This window comes from Hypomesus nipponensis, chromosome 9 (assembly GCF_054491055.1).
Source record: "Hypomesus nipponensis isolate SF chromosome 9, ASM5449105v1, whole genome shotgun sequence".
NCBI lineage: Eukaryota > Metazoa > Chordata > Actinopteri > Osmeriformes > Osmeridae > Hypomesus > Hypomesus nipponensis.
The window spans coordinates 8198352-8223060 of record NC_140369.1 but is presented as its reverse complement, the minus strand read 5'-3'; the positions used below and the strand labels follow the sequence as shown (position 1 = coordinate 8223060).

The 24709-nt window shown below is 39.5% G+C and overlaps 1 protein-coding gene across 1 annotated transcript; it reads right to left on the bottom strand.

Moving 5' to 3' along the window:
- Window positions 1-100: 100 nt before the first annotated feature.
- Window positions 101-7724, bottom strand: oxtrb (oxytocin receptor b). Its single transcript, XM_084704881.1, is given in 3 exon segments — window positions 101-1619; window positions 5336-5386; window positions 5389-7724. Coding segments are annotated over 3 exon segments (1170 nt in total). The 5' UTR covers window positions 6260-7724; the 3' UTR covers window positions 101-1371.
- Between the last annotated feature and the right edge of the window lie 16985 nt (window positions 7725-24709).

Below are 24709 nucleotides of genomic sequence, written 5' to 3'. Positions count from 1 at the left end.
CAACTCTGATATTGCTGGTAGATGAGCACCCACAGGAGTCAGGACAAGAAGAATGTAAAGGATGCTGCTCCTTGTCAAACAAACTTATTTATATACAAAATATTTATTCTGTCATCTACACATTTATTAGGTTCCATAAAAACAGCTGGCAATAGTACAAGGTGACTGTCCACAGATGACTATACCACAACATGAGGACAGCAAGTTACTAATATTTTAAATCCTGTGTGTGTATATATGTATATGTATATATATATATATATATATATATATATATATATATATATATATATATATATATATATATATATATATATACACACACACATAATATATCAAGTGATTGTGTTTCTTATCACTGTTGAATGATTCACAGATACATGCATTTTTCTAGTGTACCATCCCTTACAGCACAAATACAAACACAGATAAACATGTTTATTGCATAAGTAATGCAACATTTATGGTGATGTAGCATTTCAAAAGCTAGTAAGCATGCTATTTACAAAATTGAAACCAATAATATTATATTATGAACACTGCTTAAAATGCCTTTCCTTCTAAAAGCAGTCATGTTTTTTGTGTAGATCAGTATGACTTCACATGCTTGACATTTCCCTTCCTTCTTCATTCATTTAGTATCAGATGAAAGCAGACAAGAGTGGGCTTTGACATGAGTCACAGTATATATCTATAGTATATATCAAGGGTTTGTCTTTATGGAACATATGGATCCTGGCAAGTTACAACAGATGATCATAGATTTCATGTATTTTTCATGGTTGTGTTCATCGAATATTCTTTGAAATTAAATGAAAGAAAATTAGCCGGATTTACTAACCTACCATAAACATATTGTTAAAATAGTCACAGAGTGTGACAGAAATGTTTAATATTGTAATCTGTACAGTGAAAAGACTGATTGGATGAAAGGTGAGTCTAAGTCAACTTATTAAATGTTCTCAAAAGATTGAGTTCTCTCCTATGTTCAGTCAACTATATCTTGGCTTCCCCATTCCCGCACTTACAATAGCAGTCACACTCATCTTTGATGGTCTTCCCACTTAAATGCTTCCCGATGGAAATAAAGTCTTTGTAAGGGACAGTTAGTACTTGTACGTTTTGAATGGTATTTTTCAATGAAGAGGGCTATCTGTCTGTCAGACTTCCCTTACAAGACTTTCCAACATCCTTGGTAATTATGGGTGTCTTTCAAGATCCAGCTGGGTACCTGACCTCCCACAATAACGGGCCCCTACGGCTGAATGTATCTTACATTTTCAATTTCAATTTGTATATCTTTCAGGATGTCTTGAAAGCTATATTCTGGCCCCTACTTGCCGAAGGTCTATGTAAGGGCATCATTGGCCCCTATGTGTTAGAGGTCTGAGTGAAGCTTCTCTGGCTGCTGGTGTTCTTGATGACGAAAGTAGAAGAAGTGCTCTTTCTTGTGGTCTGGTGCTCTGAGCCACACTGGGGGGCCTTCAGGTATTGGCTGGAGCTGCAGACCAAGCATCGTACCAGGTCATGGAACAGGTGACCAGCAAAGAACATGTAGATCCAGGGGTTACAGCAGCTGTTCAGACTGCCCAGCAGCATAGCAATGATAAAGGCCATGTCTAAAGAGACAGAGGAGAACATATGTTATGGAATATGGGTCTTGCTATGCATAACTATATATACAAAATGGATGGCGTTGTGGAATGAATTATGTTTTTGTAGCTCCTCATAGAAAGCTGTTTTAGAACAGAGCTTGTAATTCACAACAAGTCTAGAGATTTTCAAATATTTGGTTCTTGTGTAAGTATTTAATTACTTGGCAGAATGCTTTCCAAAGTCAAAGTGCAGTTATTGTCACTTTAGCAGACATTCATGATCTGTTATCATCATCATATCATTGCTGCTGTTATTCATCAGATGGAAACTAGTGGAGTCTGATTCCACATAAATCTAAAATCATTCACTGTGTCTGAGCTGAGGCTGTTACTAATCGTAAACAGATTTCTAGGTGTTACAAATGCAATTTGTCAGTAATAACAAAATGCATATGGATTGCATGCACCCAAAATCCAAATTACAGAGCAAATCATTTGTTGTAAAAGTTCATAACATTTAAATAATTTGATTCAAATCCTTATCACCAATAGATGTCATGGCAATCAGACATTACTGTTTTGTATTGGTCGCAAACTAGACCTCATCGGTTCAGTATGCAACTATCACTTTTTCTTAATTGCTAAGATACTTTTACTGTAATAAAACCGGGAACTGGCACTTGATCTCCACCATAAGCTAACAAGCACAACGTTATTCTTTATTTGCAAACCAGAAAGTCATTCTCACATTGATTTCACACAAACTGCAAGTGCTTAGCACACATTTTGAACATTTAGGTATCACTGATACAAGTTACTACCATAACTATAAACCTATTCTGTGTGCACAACTTCTGTGGACAATTGTATGATACAAAAGCTTTTTGTTCTTTTGTTCACTCGAGTGACATTATTCTTTCATTCCACTACAAAATATGTTATATTTTAAGGATGTTTATCATAGTGTTTAAGTTTTGAAGGAGATGTCTAATTTTATTTTATGTTACAGTATATCCGAATATGATGTGATATGGTATATGATACTGTAATTATAGCATCAACAAATGGCTCATAAAAAAGTGTGTTGATATATTGATACAGTAGCTTATATTTTTTTAGACCTTTGTGTAATGATTGATTGCAAAACTTTGTCATTAGATGTCAAGTTGAATGTTTTGATGAGGGTAAAGTAGTTGATATTGTGTCATGTTTTTTTTGTTTTGAGTCTGTGCTCCAGTTTGCGGCTACGTGCATCTGTTTTGAAATAGTGAATAACTGTTTGTGCTCTAGCAATCGAGAAAACTGTGATAGAGGCTGTTATGCTTCCAAAACTTACCAATCACAAGGCCTCCCAAGCAGTGAGATAGTTTATATAACCACATGATGTAGGAAACAGAAATAGATTAAACATTTAGAAGACAAAAAAGAGCAATTCTCTTTTAAGCCTTCTAGCCTTGATGGGTTCTTCTATTATTGAAAACGGTCATAATCTGAGTATTTTAGACATCATCAGCATTTACGCTACATGTTTTATCAGAATTAACTAATTAGAAGTTGCTCTTCCATGCAGTTAAATATGATTGAATAATGCTGTCTCTTTAAAAACACTAACTGATCATGTTTCAGAATGTTTGTTATCTAGTAAACTTTCAAACTGCATAAATTGCACTTTGAAACAGATAATTGTTTGTAAAAAATAAAAAATAAATAGGGCTCAACAAGGGCCCTGTTCTCCTGGTAGTTCTATAAGAAAATTGAAAACCTTCCAAACAGAGTTTTTTTATACTGTCTCTGTAAATCATTTAAATGGTAGGGGTGATTTGATCAGTCTCTTTCCTCTGTACTCTGTGGAAGCCTGATCTTCTACTAAGCAAGAGTGAAGTTTTTTTTTTATGCTGTCAGAATTGCTAAAATGTTCCTATGCTTCCTGGTTGATTTGAAAGGTTATTATTTGTGTCCAATATGGTGGAAAAACATCAACCAGACTCGAAAGACAAACTGGTTATGAAAAAAACAAACCTAGTCTTAAATATGAGATTGAAATCCACTTGACAGAACTCTAATGCGTATTAAGAGGAGCATGTCTTTGCACTTGAGAGTTAAAAAGGCTGGATCATATTAGCAGCCGCATGCCAATTAAATCACCTTGGTTACACATACATAAAGTCATTTGCTGACCGTGTTCTAATCATGCATGATCCTTTTTTAGTATGCCAAATAATGTGTTCTCAGCGCTTGTGCCTTCCAGTATAATTGCCTCAATTTGTGTCATGGAGTCTCTGTTTTAATTAGGAATCAAGCCAATCAACTGTGTGAAACATGCTTCCAGGATTTAGATAACAGATTGTTGTGCGTGTCATTGTGCATGACAGAGTGTCTGCTGAGGCTATGAACCCTCGCAGACAGCAGACCTTATATAATAAAGAGTGCTGCCACTCAGGTGCATGAGAAGCAATTAACGAAGTTGGATTACCTCATGTCGCTTTCTCACTGTCCGCCAGATAAATCACACATGGAACAACAGAATCCCTCTACACATTACTAAACCTGACATTCACTTCGAGCCAAGCTGACAAATAGGTGTGCCGTAATGGCTAAGACAGAAAGCTGTGGAATTCATTACCAGACACTGCACCGTTCAAATGGCTCTGCTTTGGGATATAGAAAGCCCTTATCTAATGTGTTGTTGAGAATAAACGATTTGGATACAGTATACAGATTGGTTTGTTGAGAGATACTGTACAAATACAGCCATTTAAAGCTTCCTGTTTACTGTAAATAGATCTTGGAAAATTTTGTGTGATCATTTTTTGGAAATCATTAAAACAATTGTTCCACCCAGGCATGACGTCTCAAAAGATGATTTATAACTTTACTATGTCAGACTTTGACTCTCTTACTTTAAGTGTGCGAGTGAAATATACAGCTCATTGGCTGGCTAACCTCTGGAACAGTAGTTGAGAGTTCCCTTTCAAGGCAAACTCTTAAGATAACAGAAGAAAACAATGTTATTACAGGGAAATGACACACATCAGCCTCCAACCCTTTGAGACTTTATGTGGAGAAAGGAACACTTTGATGTCTAGGCCTTCATACATTCTCCAGTGACTTGGCTTTGAAATGCATTGTTGCATTACAACTTTCCCATCTTTTCACTAATTTAGCTACCTACTTTGTGGGTTTAAACAGCATAGCCTACAGTATCTTAATGAAGCCTTAATGGTTTGTCAGAATATTATTATATAGCCTAAATGTATTTTCTGTGTCTAGAAGAGATAAGCCTGATCGGATGTAAACGGACAACACCTTAATCCGTGTACGTGCCTTCTGTGGCTGGGTACAGTAGGCCTGTGAACGTCAATATGATTTTTAACAATGAAGCTCTACATTTTGACATCGTTCTGAGTTAACAGGTAGGCCTACATAAAAAAAAACTATAGGCTCATAATTGTAAAATTTTGTGTCCTGCGGTACTACATGAATCTTTACCAACCTGTAGGCTACCGAATTACTCTAGTTGGCTACACGCTGAAAACGTTTAACCGATATATGTAGGAACCTTTTTCAGTTTACCAACAGGGACAACTGAGCAACCCATTTCGATGTAGACATTATCGCAACTGTCATCTTTCAAACGCATCGTATGATGCAAACGGCCATTGAAAATAATCCACATTTGAAGTGCCTATTAGCCTACATGAATTTAACTGCATGCCACACAGCAAAAACAAATTGTATACCTTCTCTGGGCGCAGCTGGATCCCATGCTGACCACATTTGTACGAAGAAAAGGGAGTCCAGCAGACAATGTATGCAAGGACTATTACAAACGTCATTTTGACGGTTCGAATCTTGGCCTTTGAAATTAGCCTCACGCTACTCACACGAGAGAGAGCCACACTCTTGGATGCCCTTGGTGTAAGCGACATAGACTGCTCTCGACGAGTTTTTAACTTAAAGTTTTGCCATATTTTAAAACTTATCAGGCCATAGCAAACACTCAAAATTGCCACTGGGATGATGTATATTGTCAGACTAATCCAGGTGACATATGCCTTGTGTCCCCAGGGTTGCACAAAATCCCCCCAACAGTCATAGACTCCATTGCCAACTTCCTTTAGGGAAAAAATGTATACTTGAGGGGTACTAAATATGAGACTTAGCATCCAAGACGTAATCACATAGAAACAGTCCTTTCTCTTGTGTAAAGATCGAAGAGGTTGGCATATCGCTAAGCACCTGTCAATGGACATTAAAACAAGCATGTAAGTTGAAGCAAACATGCCGACGACTTGTACATATTTTACTAGCCGACACAAGAAGTCAGGTCCATAAAAACGGAACGTGATATCCCAAATTAGTTGCGGGAGGACTTGAAAAATAGCGACCACCAGATCTGCGATGCTAAGGTGCTTCATGAAGTAGTACATCCGAGAGTGGCTATGCTTGCTGGTGTGTATAGCCAAGAGGACGCAGATATTGCCGGCTAGTGCGAGCAGCAGAATCAAGACGAGAACGGTCACTTCCACTTTGGCCACATCCTCATTTCGTTTTAAGGGGTTCATCGTTTTGTTTCCAAGACCAGTCTCGTTTTTACTACTCGAATTGCTCCAGGAGTCATTCATCGCACAAAAGTCTCGGTCACTGGGAAGATTCTCCATCATGCGTAAAAGCGTCAATTTGGCGAGACCAGAACACCGGTCAAGCTATATAGAACCTGGCAAGCTGCTTCCAGTAGTGGAAATGGGCTGGTTGATTGTAGGATGATTGAGCAGCCTGTGGCCAGAACTTTACATTATTTCACGCAAGTTGGATATTTGCATTGGTACTTTTACGCGCAGCCTTCTCTGCTTTAGAGAAGCGAAACAAACTAAAGCGGTGTAAGTAAGGTAATTTGAAGAAAAAAAAGTTAAAGTTGGAGAATACCACGCACTGCGCAAACATTATTTTAACGGTTGATCATCCTAACCGCAACTACGGAATCAACATACCTTCCATTGAAAAAGTTTGATAAATTGAACTGAGCACCTAAATAGTGCAGCCGTCGCGGGATGCCGTGTAGAGTCAGTGAAGTCTGGCGCAGTGGTTCAGTACTGTGAGCCAAGTTGAGCAAGCAGCGACCCTCCCTTCCTGCCCGCACACAATTTGTCCGGTATCCTCTACCGCTGTCTCCAGACTAAACGACTGTCGCTAGATGGCTGTCTTCCTTAACCCCTCTGACGTGCATTTATCCACACAAATGGTTTTGTCATCCAGATCTGTTTACAGAAATGAAATGTATCGAGTACAATCCAGCATTAATTAACTGTTAAACTTGGGACGTTGGGGTATATTTATGGTGCTTTGACTCAGTAATAATAATTTTTAAAGAACAGTAAATTGGAAGATGCAACCGGTTTCTACAGTTTTCTCCACCTAAGTCCACCCACTTTTTCCATACTTGTTTAACAAATAAATAGAAACATAAAGCACATATTTATTTAGTGTGTTGCTATTGGAGTGGGTCTAGTTTAAAGCACTTCAGAGGAATTATTTGAAATGTCCCAACGTGACAATTGGAGGAAATGCCCACTTCCGAGCAGCATGCCCTGCTACTATATCTTCCAACTGTGGCACTCAAACAGGTTTCAACAACATTTCTAATGCATCCCATTGCTTTGTATTTTTTGGTTTGTTTGATAATGAACACCAATTGTCAAGTTAATGCTAATGTGTTGTCAAGCTAATGCTATAACCAACACTTGAGATCAGGTGCTAATTTAGTGTTGTGCAGCAGGTCAAAGGAAGGTTGATTACATCTGTCTGGGAGAAAAGAGCTATTAGGCTGCTTGTGTCGTGGTGAGGCCTGCTGAATGCCACCCAAACAGAGCAGCTGATCAGCACTATTTATCACAGTGCTCACAGATGAATTGAGATTATTATCAGTGAGGGTGATTACCTTTGGGGTTTTCATGTCAGCCATATTCAGTCCTTTGCAAGTTAATATCATGTAGTAAATTCTAGATCCTCATTATCCATTGATGTTCTGTGGCCAGTCTTATCTGGCCAGTCCTACAAGTTCTGTGCAGTCTTTTTTCTGTCAACATGCAGATGCGTGAGACCACACTGTAAGTCTTACACAGATAGCACAAAAGGAGACTGAATGCTGAGTGGAAAGAAACTATGTCAGAGATGATGCTGTCAACTTACTATGTTTTAAAACAGCTATGACTCAGAACTCTGTTATAAACATCTTCACAAAGTGTTATGTTACCGTGGACGCCAATAAAAAGGTTGAAAGTAAGACCGGTGAAAGCCTGATGTGCCGACACTCGATTCTCACATTTTAAGAAGCTACTTAGCAAAGTATTGTAATTCACTGCCAGATGAAAGCAGAAAACATGGACGTAACTCCATTTACGCTATGCTCCATTGTCACTCTGCTCAATTACTCTGGATGTCTCTGAGAGGAAATTTCCATACACTCAAGAGGGTTCACCACAGAACCATTTGTAATAGTAGAAAACTTTGAAGAAGGTTCCAGGTGTGCCTGATTTCCACTTAGGAACTGAAAGGGTTTTACGTGGAACTGTAATGTGATATTTCTCTCATGGTAATACTGATATAGAAAAAGGTGCTGCCACAGTATGAATAATTATTTTTTGTGTGCAGGTGATTTACAATAATAAATTATCTTATATAAGAACATAATTTTTGTTGTTGTTATTCTTGTTACCGTAAATATAATTTCTCTGACAGACAAAACCATACAGTTTTAGAAGTATAAAAAGAGACAGAGCTGGTAGATTGAGTGTGGATGACTGTAGCAGGCAGAGGGGGGTCTTTTCCTGAGGTTTCCCATGTGGAAGCGTGAGGGGTGTGGACGTCAATAGTCAGACCATCTGGGGTTTGGATCACATGCTCATTGAAAGGAATGCCAAGTTTTAAAGGTCAAATTCCTCTTTTCTGTTCTTCAGATGTTGAATCTAACTATCTCAAACAGCAGCATCAACATTACTTCCATCAAAGAATATAATACTGTAGGTGCCAATCACTCTTCTAAAGATGATGATTCAAATCACATTCAAATACCAATATTCATGCACACCTCTTGAAGTGGAGAGCATTGTTCCACAAACACAATTTTCAATCTACGTCATTTCTTTCTATATTGTTTGAAACATTCAAAATGGTAAAGGTGGGCATTACTTTACAGTAATACCTTTGAACTTCAGTACCAGTAATTTGTAAAAAAAAAAAAAAAAAAACACACCAAAAAAAAGGCTTTAATCCCTATCACACATAGCACTGATTAAACCGTGCACATGTGCACAACTTTCAGAATTCTGGTTTTGCCTTGTTTTCTCTTTTGGTCTCGTTCTTGTGTGATTTATTTGTTCTCTCTCCAATTACAATTTTCTGAGCAATCATTAAAGCTTCTGTTCTGTGAAACTGCCTTGTTGTCCTTGGTATCCCAGTCTTATTTCCTTAATCAAAGAGATGCATGAATATGTTGATCTGTTCTCTGAAGACTTTGATACGGTGCACATGCAGAATAAAACAATCACAGGATCTTAGTAGGATATCGTATAGATTTTTCTCAGTAAAAAATAACGTTTTGTCCCCTATAAACATGTTGTGTAAGTTAATAAGGCCCTAGGAGAGCAACACAGACAGCTCAGTGGAATGTCAAATTAATATTTTTGTAGCGGCCCACTACTTTCCAGCAGAATTTTGTAACAGTAATCCTCTTCCACCCAATCACCTTCAATGGCTCTCCTCCTTGGCTTATTTTCTGAAACTTTTAGCATTAGACACACACAGAAAAACAATTGGCAGAAATACATGATTGAATAGGATACATTTTTACAGATAGAGATACAAATTAACAGATACAGATTTAACATCATATTTACCACATTTAAACAAATGTATCTAAAATTCCACTGAGAAAGACAAAAGCATGCTATTGTTTGTTGGATAAGATGTCAATACTACTCAATGCAACATGGCTAATGTATGTCCCAGAAGCTTTATATTAACATTTTAAGTCGAGAGAGCCTGAAAATAATCGGATTTGAAACAATGGGCCTCAACAGTTTTTCATAAAAACATCTTGAAGGATATGTGTGTGTGTGTGTGTGTGTGTGCATGCGTGTGTGTGCATGCGTGTGTATACATGTGTGTCTGTGCATGTGTGTGTGCTTGTTGCCATGCCTAGTTGGAGGAAAGTCTGAAGGCAGAGGATGAAGACCAGACAGAATACAAGGTAGATATTAAATTAAGTAATTGACAAATTATATGAAAAAAATGAAAAGGTGAAATTGGACCCCTACTTTTGTCTTTATGACATCTCAAACTGGGTTGGCTGATTAAGCAACATATCTTAAAATGTCCTTGGGTGAGGCTGTTTGTTGCCCCAGCAACACACCTGCATCACGGCTATGTAGAGAAACTAGTTTAAAGATCATTAGTGTTAGATTTGAACATGATAGCAGGGTAGCATATGGCCATCCATTTCTTTCTGCTGGACTTTGGTTAGGTAAACACCTTTATGCTTGCTTCTGTCCTGAATGAAGTCTCAAGCTAAGCAGGTGTAACAGTTATGTTCTGGTCTTCCAGTTCATTGTGTTTGAGTTGCACAATCCTTATCACAGGATCACTGCATCTCAAGTCTGTGCTCTACATTTTATTGATCTTATTTTGGACACAATGTATGTGAATGAACATACTTTCTGTCCATTTCTGCTTCAGGCACAGCAATACATTACTATCATAACATTACTATCTCAGTGGCACAGGGTGAAGCCAAGAGAAGTTAAATATTGAGCACTGTATCAAACCTACCAAACCAGTAGAGACTTCAGCACTGATCAGTGAGCACACAGGACTGGCACAGAGAGGCCAATCCTGGTCTTCTGATCACATGCTGCTGCCCTGTCTGTGGGAACTGTCCCCAGTGGACCCCTGGCTCCATGATCATGAGAATGCCTGGAGAAGACGGCCCCTTTCCTTTTAGCCTGTTCCAGCACCTGCCTGGGCTGACCAGGGTGGTTTCCACTCCCACCTTCCTCCTTATCAGTTGGCTGTGAAGACAGGTCGACAAAATTCCAAATGTCAGCTTCTCATACTGTGCATCATAGCTCATGAAACTATTTTGTAATACATATAATAATACATTTGTTTGGTGTAATCAGTAAACAGGGATGATTGTAAAGGAAGAGTGTAAAAGTCAAATAATGCGTTTCTCAAACTTGCTGTAAAATCATTGGTGTAGGATGATGTTCAGCCAATGAATCACAAGGTCATCATGAGGAGAGAGCGTCTGCCTTTCCCATGAGGTTGAATGTGGTGTTATCCTTCCATTAGACCCCTAATCCCTTAGAAAGCCACATCAACACATGAATCCTTATTTTACTTTTCAGTCATATTATCTCCTTGATACAGTATTTCCTGTGTGTTTCAGTGACCCTGAACACACTCCAATTGGTAAAGAAACAGATTTGGTGTGGAAAAAAAGCAACGCTGCATACACATCCCGACTCTGTTTAAATGAGACTTGGTTTCACTCTTTGGCAGAGACGGTGGTCCTCTACTCCATGTTGAAATGACAACCTACTTATCGTTACAACCAGGCGTCTGAGACAAGAGGAAAGTCTTGGCAATTATAAGTTGTCAATCATAAGCCCAGTCTGCCTGGATTCCTGAATGCTTCTCCCACACATTCCTGAAGCAGACCCATGGATGAGCATGCTGTACTGTAATAGGCAAACAGGCAGAGATGGAAGGCGATTAGGAATAATATTGTTCTCCCCTTTACCGCATTTGAGGAGTGAATTGTAATACATTTTTGATTATAAAAAAGTTAATCAAAAATACATCAACAAATTTAACATTTACTGAATCCATCTAACAAGACAAGGTGGTTCACTTAGTCTAATGTCTTCTCCTTGCATACGTACCTCATGCCCTTTGTCCTTTGTCCTTTTTCTGTGATAACCTACATGCTACTAACCTGTGTACCCTCGACAAGAATGACACAACATGCATTACACACTCTGACTAAACATTCCTTTATTTCAACAATAAAACTGGGTGATGCCCAGAGTCTTAGAGCCATATAATGCATTACTGTGGCAATGGAAACACCCAGTCTGATGGATAGCCTTGGACCGCTCCAACTGTTTCAGACTTGTCTCTGAACAAGAGCCATTAGCCCAATCCTGTTTATTATTCCATGAACCAGCCAAGCACATGTTATTTTGGTCATAATAAACAATTGTGAGATGGGTGAAAACTGCCCTTCACACATTAAACAAATAACCCATCTGTGAGACGCATTGAAAGTGGAAATTAGAAGGGATGTTGGATTCTGTCTGCCAGAAACTGGGAGTGTGTTTTTGTAACCAGAGGAAGGTTGCAATGCAGAAGTGTGTGAAGTTTGAAAGCACAGTTCAAATCATAAGTGCCTATGTACCAGGGATTTCCAATCCTTTCAACCAAGTCTCCACTTAAGGAATGGAGGGATTTGAGGTGGTTCAATGATGGATTAGAGGAGTAGAAACCTCAAAATGTTTCACCAAAGCTTTGACAAAGTACCCCTGTGAAACCTTGGATATTGTTGGTTTGTATATGTGTTGGGTGTCTTTGTGAGTTATGCAGTGATGTGACTGATCAACTGTGCTATATGGCTTTTATTACAAACATTCTTGGTTTGTTTTTTTGTTAATGTTCTTCTCATCTTTCTGGTAATCGTCCCTAACAACCAGCTACTATTACAAGCAACCCGTTTGACATGCAGACTGTGGTTTTGCTCTCCCTGTATACGTTGGATGTCACTTCCTGGTAGACATTTGTTTTGGAGAACCCTTTAATGCTGGATCACGTGTCATAATTTTGTATGCACAATGACATCCATCTTATTATTCGATAATCTATAACAACGCTTGGTACCGTTATTCAGAATTCCACATCCTATGTGATATGGAACTTTGTTTTCAGAGGTTAGAGGTTGCCAGCTTTTGTGACAGCTCTCTCCTGGGGAGTTGTAACTCTGCATCCTTGTCTGTCACCCTGTGAGTAGTTTGGCCTTGCTGTGTCACAGAGACTGACTGGGCGTGACAGAGAGGCATACAGGGGCAGATCTGCTTCTGCTATTCACAGTCTTTCCTAGGCCATTGGTCATAAACCAATTGGTCTATCCAGCATGGTGTCCTCAACAGCTTGGTCTAGTTGGTGATGGGCCAGTACACACATTTTGAAATGCAGGTCTCTTTGCAGCTTGCATGCAAATACCCTTTCTTTGACATGTATTGTACATGACATGAACATTATTGAGTGTTCATTTATCTGGATTCAGAAGCAGAAGTTAACTGCTCTTCTCTCCTTGACTTGTTCTACTGTGTACCTGTTGCATTTTTATTGTATTGTTAAATACTGATTCTACTTATCTACACATGAGGGAGATGAGTTCTCCAGACAGCCACTTGTCTTTAGATACAAGTCATCTAAAAAGGAGTAACTATTGTAGTTGGAGTCATTACGAATGTTGGATAAATACCAAAATGTTATATCCTGACTTAAATTGAATTTAAAATCTCAGATTACCAGGCCATTTGATTGCCTATTTGATGACAGGGATCAAATGTCAACGATTAAACTCTCTCATAGCAAGATTATAAAATATTTAAGCACATTGATTGAAAGTGTTCCAATCACAAATCCTTCCCCCACATCTTCAGGCATGACTGATTACTTAGTGAGTTCTTCATTCCTGAATAACCATAATAATAAGTTTCGTTAACAATCCATTTTAAATGACAAAAGCCTCTTTTGTAAGTCTAATAGTATTGCAGATGAGAAGAGCAGAAAACTATTAGTCATCGGAGGGATCAGAAGATGGGGAGACAGATGGAGGCACATAAAATGGAGGTTTGATCATGTGACCTTACCCATCCATAGACTGCCTCAGGATGTGAAACACCAGTCTGATTGTCATGTGGAATGTTTTACCAGTCGGTGCTCGCTAGCGTTCTCTGCTGTGGTGCGCTGCGGAGGCAGCGTTAAGAAGAGAGACGCTATGCAGCTGGACAGGCTGGTGAAGAGACCTCATTCTGGGGTTGCTACAGAGCTGGTCTCCCTTTTGTCAACGGTGGAGAGAAGGACCATCAATAAGCTGTTGTCCATTACAGACATTCCACAGCACCCTCTGCATAGCACATACACTGGGCAGAGGAATATGTCCTGTGGCAGATTGCTGTCCCAGTCCTGCTCAACAGACAAGATTGATTAAGTATTTTGTCCCCTTGGCCATACAGCCTACACAGCAATGGAAGAAGTGGTATTGAATGTTTACCTGCATTCATTCTACATGGATTTGACAGGTCTAGCAATGTCAAAAGGTATGGAATAGAGCAGAGAAAGTGGGTTGAAGAGGAAAGCAGAGGTTAGGGTTCCATGCCTCATTCCATGTCTCTGTGACAGTGATTGTTTTGATGGGTGGCGTCCACACAAACCCTGCAGCATCAAGGCTAACGTGATCCAGTACAGCATGTGAGCCCTGACCCCACCTCGCCACACACATGCTGCAGGTATGGAATCAGAGAGTGACTGCTGGTTTACACTGGTGCTGGGAGCAACTACGGGCAGCTGGAGCAACAACACACTGATCTGTTTTCATTCTATCTCTGGGACCTCTTTCTCTATACCCGTGACAGAATACAAGCCAAGGAGAATTGTTCTGCACTTACATCATGGAACGTCAAGACAGTCACAACAAGATAATTTATTTTACAAATAATTTAACCGATTAAGTTACCTGGAGTTTCAAATTAGTTGATCCCAATAATAAAACAACAGGAAATATACAATTTGCTGTGAGTGGGAGTACATTTGCTTTGGCAGCACATTGCTTTTGTAACAAATGGCCAGTAAGTTTATATGAAAGCATTACTTTTAGGTGCCTACTGAAGCTGTAACGCAGTTTTCCTTCAATCATAATGTCATCATAATTAATTGGTTTGTGGGGAAAGAGAATATTTAATTATTTTACAAATGTGGAAGGAGAAATAAAAGATAGAGGAAGATAGAAGATTTATTTGCTACACATTTGAGATGAAATAATTGGTCTTTACTTCCCACATCACCTACACTTCAAGGCCAAATTGGAATTATGTAATTGGTATACATTGTTCTGTGGGTAATTTGTATTTGAATGCATCACAATCATGCCCTGTTTCTATTAACAACTTTCACTTGAATTCAGTCTAGTTTGCATTATATTTATAAAACAAACACCTTTAGTAGGAGTTAATACTCACAAGAAGCATCATATTTCCATTAGATTTGAACATAAGACTGTTCTGATGCATTACAGGTGTTGATAAATCCTCCTAGTTTCACCTTGCCCTGTGTTTGTGGCTGGCTCCAAGCCATGCCCAACACCTCCGTTTGGAACAGGTGTGGCGACATTCTCAGTGTCACACACAGTTATCACAACAATGTGACTCATGGCAGGGCCACCTGGCTGTGCAACCTTTGTATAATACTAAACATCCCTCTAAAAAAGCCCAAACATTAGAACATAATGTGGAAGATATCTGGAGACTCCCAAACACGCATTGCTGAAAGGAAAAAGACTTGTAACACTTGTATGTATCTCTTCCACTCTTTATCCGTTGCTACGATCATTGTTGAATTTGTGAATACTGTTCCTCAGTCCCAATGGACGTCATAATGGTATGGTATCTAATCACTGTTGAGTAAATCGTTGAAATACAGCCTCAAAATATGGACCTATTTGGGCTTGGATTGTGCTGAAAGCACACAGGATGACTAGCATGAAATGCACGTAATGAGCCCTATTATAAGTGTTTATACTTAACACAGGCACCTTGCTAATCCCACACAAGTGGGACTCAGTGTTAGTGTAGTTCAAGGGTAGGATTATCTACGAGGTATTAACTGTACCACTGAACACATACAAGGAAAAGGTTTAATAACAACGTTGTGTAGCTGGGAAAGGAGTCAATGACTGGCTTGATTAGCATTCTTTGGCCAAGTCCACCTTTTAAGATTCCAGTCCCAGAAGATGAAAGTGGGTCAGTCTTACGGGCTAACAACCACTGACCCGAGCTGTGCTCAGAGCTTTGCTCCCAGCAGGTTCCTCGGAGTGAACTCTAAAAATAACCTGCCAGAGATGGTATTCAAGCAGTTAGAAAATACTTTTCAGAATATTTTTCAAATGATTATGGTTAGGGTGAAGCACTCTTCTTCTACTCGGACTCAGACTGTGGGGGATGAATGTGCACTGATGGCAGATTGTTCCCCTGGTGTCATCCACCTCTTGGTAAACATCATAAAACAAACTGTTGTGCTTAATTGAAGCAACTGTATGTCAAAAGGGTAACATGAATCAGTCCAACCTGTGAAAGCATCCTTTCAATGGCCACTCAAGCAGGTGGGCTCGGGGGCTGGTGAGAAACCAAGGGCCAATCTTCAGCTCTCGCTAACAGCTGTGAAGCTCTCCCAGTTTTTAACAAGCAGCTTGGTCAAATTGCGCACATTCAACGTGATTATGGCACTGTTCTGTGTCCAGATTCACTTTGCATAAATCACACAGATCCATAGAGCTACATCAGCTGTGTGCCTCCCTCCAGCTCATTAGACATCACATTTACCTCAGAGGAGATTTGCTGCCACCTTTGTTTATTTAACTCGCTCTGTCTGACTCATTAATGTATCTTGTAATGCATTACTGATAAAACATCTCATTATGAACACCTGGGCTTTATTTTTACATTGTGATTTTATTAATGTCTATTAGGGCCTGGATGTCCAAGTAAGAATCAAAAGAATGTCACAGCAAATCTTTGCAGTTCATCCATGATGGCTGTCAATTAAGAGGATTAGGATGTGATAATCCCTCTGGATGTGTGTGATTTAGACAACAAAAAATCACTTTGATGTTCTTAACATTTGTCACACAATCTGTTCTTGCATCTGTGCTTAGAAGATGCACAAAATCCTTGAGAACACTCTACCTGGTTAGTTTGGGATTTTAGCATCTACACTTTCAATGTAGTTATCTATTCTTAATTTGACCAGAGAAGTTAATTGATCCTGCAGCCATTGCACAGCTATACAGTTAACAGCTAGAAACACATAAACCTTGCATTAGCAGAATACATAAACTATCCAGCAGTATGGATGACATGACATGACATGTTTGCATATGATACTGCTCCGTTGGATGCAAAGACAATTCCTAATATGGCAGTAGCATAATCTTCTCCTACACATCTGGGAGAAAAGTCAGTCTGATCCTATCATTCAAGAACAACACAAGAAACTACAACTGACTTTCACTTTATGGTCTCACAATCCCCTCTCTGCCAACACATTCTTGATAAAAAAATAATATTTTGACTGGAAAATTTAATTTACAGAATGCCTTGTGGAATTGGGTATCTGTTCGACAATCTCAAGCCTTGTTTTCATATGGTACACATTACATGGTCCATTTTGCATGACTCTAATCTTGCCTTATCTAGTCGTTGAAGCCATCTTAATTCTCTCTGTCTTTATCAAGCTCAATCAGAGAAGGTGTGAGGAGAAGTATTAATAACACTGTCCTCTTGTCTAAACCCACATACTGTAGAAATGTGGAAGTAGAAGTGTTGGTCAGAGAATAAAGAGAGTAGTAAATCCTCATTTTGTTCAAAGCCTTTCAAGATGATTTCATCATAGTGGCTACTATTCTTCATTTAGCTACATGAAATACTTCATTATTATCCCTGGGACCTGGGACTCTGTCATAGGATATTTTAATGACCCTTGATCTAATCCCCCTGATGTATTTAACCATCCCTCTGTCAATAAGCATCTGTTTAGCTTGGTCACCATTATGTAACCAGACATTTGAAGAGATCGTGACAAGAAAGTTACAGCAAGTTGTACACAATTATTGTTCAGAACAATTTACTTACACCTTCATATTATATCCTAATTCCACCCACAGTTTAAATTATGCAGTCAAGGTTTTGTGTAATTTGAATTTTTACTTTGAGCAACATGATTTAGTGTGTGCTTTCCATTTACCTCCTTAATCATAAATATTTACCCCCTGCATCCTTTTAATTTCACAAAGAATAAAGAGCATTACAGACTGGGATCAGGGCGAAGCAGCATTCACCCAGCAATAAGATGTCCGCCTTGGCTGGGTAATAGAGATGAGGGTGGGATACTGGGCAGGCCTGCCATGCTGCATTGATTTCCTTCTCAGGGGAAAGACTCTTGATTTGATTCTCATGGAACAGAGTGCTGTGTGCAAGTAATCCAACCAGCTCCAACCACCAAACCAACTCACAGAAACAGTCATGTATAGTTATATATGTTGTGCCATAACCAGTGGAAGGGTAGATTGATGAAAACGTGTAAAATGTTATGTTGGTCGAAATATTGTCAATACCAACTACAATCATCATTATGGCAACTGTGCACTACCTATGTACCATGTCGGTATTATCAAAAGCCGTCATCTTCTTTTTTCATGCTGAACTCAGAAGGACTGAAATTCTTTAAATAAATGTAGATTCAAAGCCTTACTTATAAATGCCTTACAGTAGCCTTTGAAAAGACAGCATGTGGAATTAATTAGCTGGATGGAGACAGGGCTCAAGATGTAAGACTTGCAGAGGATTGTCTTAAGTAGTGTCTTGGTTCAAAAAGAAAAATGTTACTTCTAAAAGTCACCATATTTCAAAAATATTTTGTACAACTTCCATGTCTGTCACATTCTTGTAAAAAACAAAAGACAGACATATACGATCTGACCAGAATTTTCACAGAGAAACCGTCCTTATTCAACCAGTTCTTTCTTCCCAGGTGATTCAGAGTGCCTTCATCTCAGTGTGAACTTTCTCTGTGTGCAAGGTGATATGACAGAAACATTGGCAGACTTACCAGAAGGTCAGTGTAGGCTTGAGCAATACATCAGCATGACTTATACCACTGTTTTCAGAAAATTGTTTGTATCGCTATATGTCATTACACATCATTTCTCCTATCAGAAAAATGTGAAATTTTTTCCATATCTTTTTTTCCGTTTTGGCTTCTGTGCTTTTGACACCTCAATATATCAATAACATGAGAGTGATAGGGATGGAACAGAGGTAATGAGAAGTGTGACTTTCTCCATAGAGCAGTCATCTGAAAGGTACAGATGTGGCCTTTAAACAGCTCAAGGGAAATAACATCTCAAAAGCCAGGTAAGATGCGGAGTATTTGATCAGAAACGAAATCTGTACTTTATCAGCTTCAAGACATAAAACATTACACCAAGAACACATCTCTCTAACCATCACTGAACCTCCACCAACTACTATTAACTATGCTGGTAGCACAACCATCTACTCTTTTGTTACCAAAGACAAAAAACAATACAAATTGGCATACACTGAATTGAATTCAATTTGAGTAAATTGCTGTTGCCATTGCAGAACAGACGAAGATAATCTGTAAAATGTTCTGTTATTACAGTAGGTAACACTAACACATCTCATATAGTCTTTTTTCACAAACTGTTGAAATGCTTTAGTGAATGAGTGAAGGATGTGTGTACTTTTGCCATCTCTGTCCAGGACTCAACAACATAAAAATTGGCACATTTCATGCAAACTTGTTTGTTTATTGGTGCTGGAGTGACACATGGCAGGTTTGAAAAGGTCCCCCGTGACATTTAAACCAAAGGCAATGAATCAGGACCGACAGCACAGAAGACAAAGTAGCCCACCTTGGATGGCTATTTGAGTACCATCAACAACACATGAAAAAAAAAGATTGCCGACATTTAGAAGCTGCTGGAGTCTGATAACCATGTGCAGCAAGACCGTGACCACTGCGGTCACAAATCTTCAGTGAAGTTTTGCAGTAGTCATAAAAGACATGCAGACATTCATACAAGGTCAACAATTTGTGAAGTGCTGATAAAAAATGTGAAAGGTAGAATTATCTGCCTAGACCAGCATCTATCATACTTAGTTGAGTATACTGTGTAATACCTTCATTAGGTTACTCTAGCACACATCTAATGAGTGTAACAATAATTTTGAGGACTTCTGTCCTTAATGTATGGGAACTTCACTAGTTTTAATGGATGGGATCTTCACTAGTTTAATGGGAACTTGTGGCTGAGGAAATGTTTTAGGACTTCCTTAATGTTTGAATAAGTGTTGACATTGTGTAACTGTTCATTGATTATTCACAATAACTTTGTTCATTATTTAAATGAACTGATTTAACTTTTTGTCAAAAGTCACTGGTTTTCAATCAATTATCAGGTGACAAATGACATCCACATAACCAGAAGTCTGTATGTTCATCCTATAAATAACCAAAAAAGTAAACAAATCAACAGACAATCAAAGACAGGTGTAACCATGGCTTTGGTAGCAGGCAATTCATTTATTACCTCTTTCTATACAATTGAGACAACCATCAGAGAGCATGCTAAATGCTTGATCATTTCTATAAGTACAAAAAGCAATGTAATTGTAACTCCTTTCACCAAAACAAGTTTTCCATAATTACTGACTTCAAAATGTCTTCCCTTAACGTCCAAACAGCCATGACAGTGTTCTACTAAATGTCTTTTCAGCACTCTTACAGTATTTCAATCTTTTTGTACAAACAACAGATGCTGCATTTAACAACAGATGCTGCATTTTTTGAGAAATGCTTCTTTTAATTGTGCATCAAGTAATCCTGAAGGGTCCAGATCTACAACAGAGGGGTTAGGAGACACAACAATTGTTAGGATGTCTGTCGGATGAGGCGTCTTTTCCCCAGGCTCACACAGAGAGGTGTCGTTGAGGGAATAGAGGCTTAGACTGCAACACTAACTGGGTCTACCAGATGCATGTCTAAAAGAATGAAATAAAACTAATATTTTCTTCTCCCCCTCCAGACAGTGACTTCTGAGATGTTCCAGTGCCACAATTCACAACCTGACAGGTTGGCCTCAATTGAAAGCACACACATCCTAGAATCCTCTTTTCATCATTCATATAAGCTATGAGAACACCATGATCTTCGTCTACCGGGAAGACATTCCCCAAGAAGAATCTGTTCTTAAAAGGATCTTTGACTTGGCATTTTCCCCTACATCAGCTACTGAGACTGTTGAGATGAAATGTGTACCGAGGTTAGTTCTCTGGGATCCCTGAGTCATCAAAGGCATGCATCATGGCAGTCCTGGGTACAGCCTCTGTGGTGTTTTGCAGGCTCTTCACATGTGTGTAAAGTACCTTAGTGTTGTAGCTGGATGCCAACAACCTCAGGACCTTCCATCATGACAGGTGGACCTGTCCACATTATGAAGTCCCCCAGAGGAGCTTGTGAGCAGGGCCAGTGTAGCGTGTCCCCGCTTGGCCTATAGGTCATGAGTCGTGTCTCGCCCCTGGGCGACAAATCATGTTGCTGATCAGCAGAGCTCTGAGGGCCTCATTTACTAACATTGCGACCGCAGCTTAATCTGCGCCTTTGCCCAACCGCAAATAGCGGACGGTGTATTTCCGCATTTCGCATGGTATTTATCAAACCAGATCCTCGTCGGGCAATCAGCGCCCATTAGTGTTAATTAGCGCGCCGTTAAAAGACGGGAAAAATCGCCCACATGTTACTGCCACCATGGGGGATTCGAGGAAAAGGAAAAAAAAGTTCAGCGAACAGGAGCTACAACCACTTTCCTTTATACCCTCCCAGCAGCGATAATCTACGTTTTTACTCAAGTACGCTGCCATTGTAAATACAGTGTTATGTCTTTACCCGCTATTTCACAACTGAAATGGGAGCAATCAGGGGCGATTCTAGGATCAGACCTTTAGGGGTGCTCAGCCCCCAATGAGAATGTCACATGAATACAGTGCCTTGCAAAAGTGTTGAACCCCATTGCTAATAAATCCCTAATTTCACTGGATAACAATGAATACATTTATTTATTATTATGCCAAATATTGAATAAATGAAAAAACAAAGGATATCCATTTCTTCATTAACTACCAGAATCAAATGATAATAAACTATAATATTTGTATATTGTTATTTATTTTTAGGGGTGCTGAGATGAAATTTAGGTGTGCTTGAGCACCCCTAAAAAGGGTCTAAAATCGCCACTGGGTGCAATCCTGTTAGTAAATGAGGCCCTGAGTGAGCAGCCGAGCTCTGAGTGAGCCTAATGCTCTCTGGACAGCATTAAAGGCTACAGATGACATTTCCATTGCACAGTTTAAGGTTTGAGGCCATTTGAGGGGGATGGAGAAGGGGGAGGTTGAGTTCAGTTTTAGGGAAAACTTGTCACTCTCCAGACACTTTGGACCAGGGCTTTCAGGAGCATTAGAGAGTGACTTAGACATTCACTCTGATCCATACTTTGACCTGTCATGTATGCTCATTAGTGCCGATCTGGACTTCCTCTTCTTTAGATCAATACTGTCAGAAAACTACTGGTCTACCCCTCCATTAGTTCCTGTTGGAACGCCTTGAGCACCAGTTCATTTGCGCTCTGGCAGACAGGAATGCCTCACTGGCATACAGCCACAAAGGTAAATGAGGTGTTAAGTATCCGGTTTTATCTGGGGTTATCTAGGCTCCAGGTGTGGTATGGAGTCAACTGGGTGCATGGAGAATGGCAGGGCCACGGATCGGAAAGTATGCCTTGGAAGGTTATCGCTTAATCCAACAAGAAGGAATACTATCGTTTTTTTCCAGGGCAGTTTCAGAAATTCTTGAAATATCAGAAACAGTATACTAACTAGTGACAGTGTATATTCCTCCCTTCCTCACATGACAGTAAACTCTTAAACAGTACATATTTTACAGGATGCAGGCATCTGTTCTCAATTGTTCTTTGCTCATAAATGGGTCTCTTGATAAGAAAGGAATCCTCCAAAGAAATCATCTTGTTTAGACTGAACATATTGTGAGATCTGTGAATGCAAGACAAGTGAAATAAGTATCAGTGGAATTAAGCACTTACAGAGACTTACAGGTCTACGTTTTTTCATGAGCCATAAAAGTAAAAAATATCACTGTCCTAAATGAAGCTAGCATCATTGGATTTCTGTGTGCGGCTGCTTCAGCCTGTTCAGTGTCCAGGTCTCGCTCATTCCACTTTACAGTTTGCAGAAGTATGAGAGTATTCTGTTCGCAAAATGGTTGTGCTCAAGGCACTGTGCGGACCTACTCGTAGGCACTTTGAAGAAAGTTAACATTAAGCAACTGAACCTCAAATTTAGAGTACTGTTCTTACAGTACGTTATATGTGTACCAACACATGGGAACTCCACTTAAATAAGGTCAAAGTGAATGATGGACAAGAGGGGTCCCTGGAAAGCATTTTAGTGGAGACAGCTGATGAAGAAATGGAACGATGAAAGCTAACTGAGGACACTTCATGCAATAATAAAACATAATTCAATAACATCGCTAAAAAGGGTGAACAACTCTAAACAGTTTTCAGGTCCCAAGCCAAATAAATGCATATCTCTGGGAAACAAACATTGGCTATGTGTTTGTTGTTGCAAGAGGTTCTTGAAAAAGCCATGGGTAAAAGTGGGGATCAGAGAGCAGAACGTAATGAGACAAAGTGTGTGTAAACACACAGGGTCCTACATACCTCAGCTCCATGGGACTGACTGTCTTTCTTGTGGCCTAATGCCACTGTGGCCCAAGCAGTCCTGTTCTCCATAATCCTCCACAGGAAGGCTAAACAAACAAACATCCCTTGCGAGTTCGAAAGCCACGTGGAACTCAAAATCGAATGTGGGAAAGGAATCATACATCTGTATTTGATAGAAAGCTTAGAGTCAGATGATACCCGTGAAATCAATGCAAGGGACTCTCTCATTGTCGTGACGTAGTGACAAGGCTCAGAGCCACTCAGGACTTGTGAAACTTGATCTGTATAAAATCTTAGCTGTGCTATTCACGGCTGTTTACGGAAGAATAGGCCCACAGGATGTAATTTGTTGCACAGAAAGTGGCTGTTATTCAACGGATGGAGGATGAGAGACAAGAACTAGAAAATATAAGGCAGGGTGAAGGACTTAAAAATATAGAGTAATGTACTCCTGCACTGTGGCAGACATGAGTGTGATATTTAACACATGGACAAACACTTTCACTTCTGTACAGTCAAATACAGACACGTATTGTCAGAACCCCTCCTGTTGATGACCCTGCCCCGACCTCACTGGGAATTTGGGGTGTTTCGTAAAGAGGAAGTGTCACATTAACTCTGTTACACAACACCTGATCTGGGTCTCACACTGTGCAGCATCCCTGAAAACATCCATCACAGAAAGAACCAGCCACCTCCCCCGCACTCCAAAAGGCCCCGCTATTAAAAGTTATTTTTTAATAATGTTCATGAGAAAGTCATTTTAGACTTCATAATGGGTATATTATTGTTCTTAATTCCTACGGGAACAGACAATTGTCACCATTACAGTTAGTAATGATCCATGACACTGAACAAAAATATAAACGTAACATCTAAAGTGTTGGTCCCAGGTTTAATGAACTGAAACAGAACAGTACAGGCATTTTACAAATTGATTGCAATCCATAGGTTACACCCTTACGACTTTAAGTAATTCCCGTTTATGAAATATGCTTCAAAACCTATTTTAAATTGTTATGTGTATCAGTTTTATTTTACTTCAGCCTATATTCCCTTTCTCAATCAAGTCACAGATGCGCAGCCCTTTCCCCTATCCCCTTCAATTCATCCCTGCCTGTTCTGCCCGGATATTTATGGTGTTCCAGCAGGCGTATCCACGTACAGCTCTGAGGGCATCACTGAGGCCTGGGGAGTGAGAAATGAATCCCACTGATCTGTTGGAGGTTGGAAAAAGCGGTCTTGCTAGTGAATGGTTTGGCACTTTGACGCATGCGGCTGATCATCATTCATAGCCATCTGCAGTGTCACTCTCTCTCTCTCACACTTTTTGTCTTGCTTTTTCATGCTCTTTCTCTCTCTCTCTCTCTCTATTCCTCTCTCTCTATTCCTCTCTCTCTCTCTCCCCCTCTCTCCATCTATCTCTCTATCCTCCTGGCAAAAGGTCTAAAATTCTCTG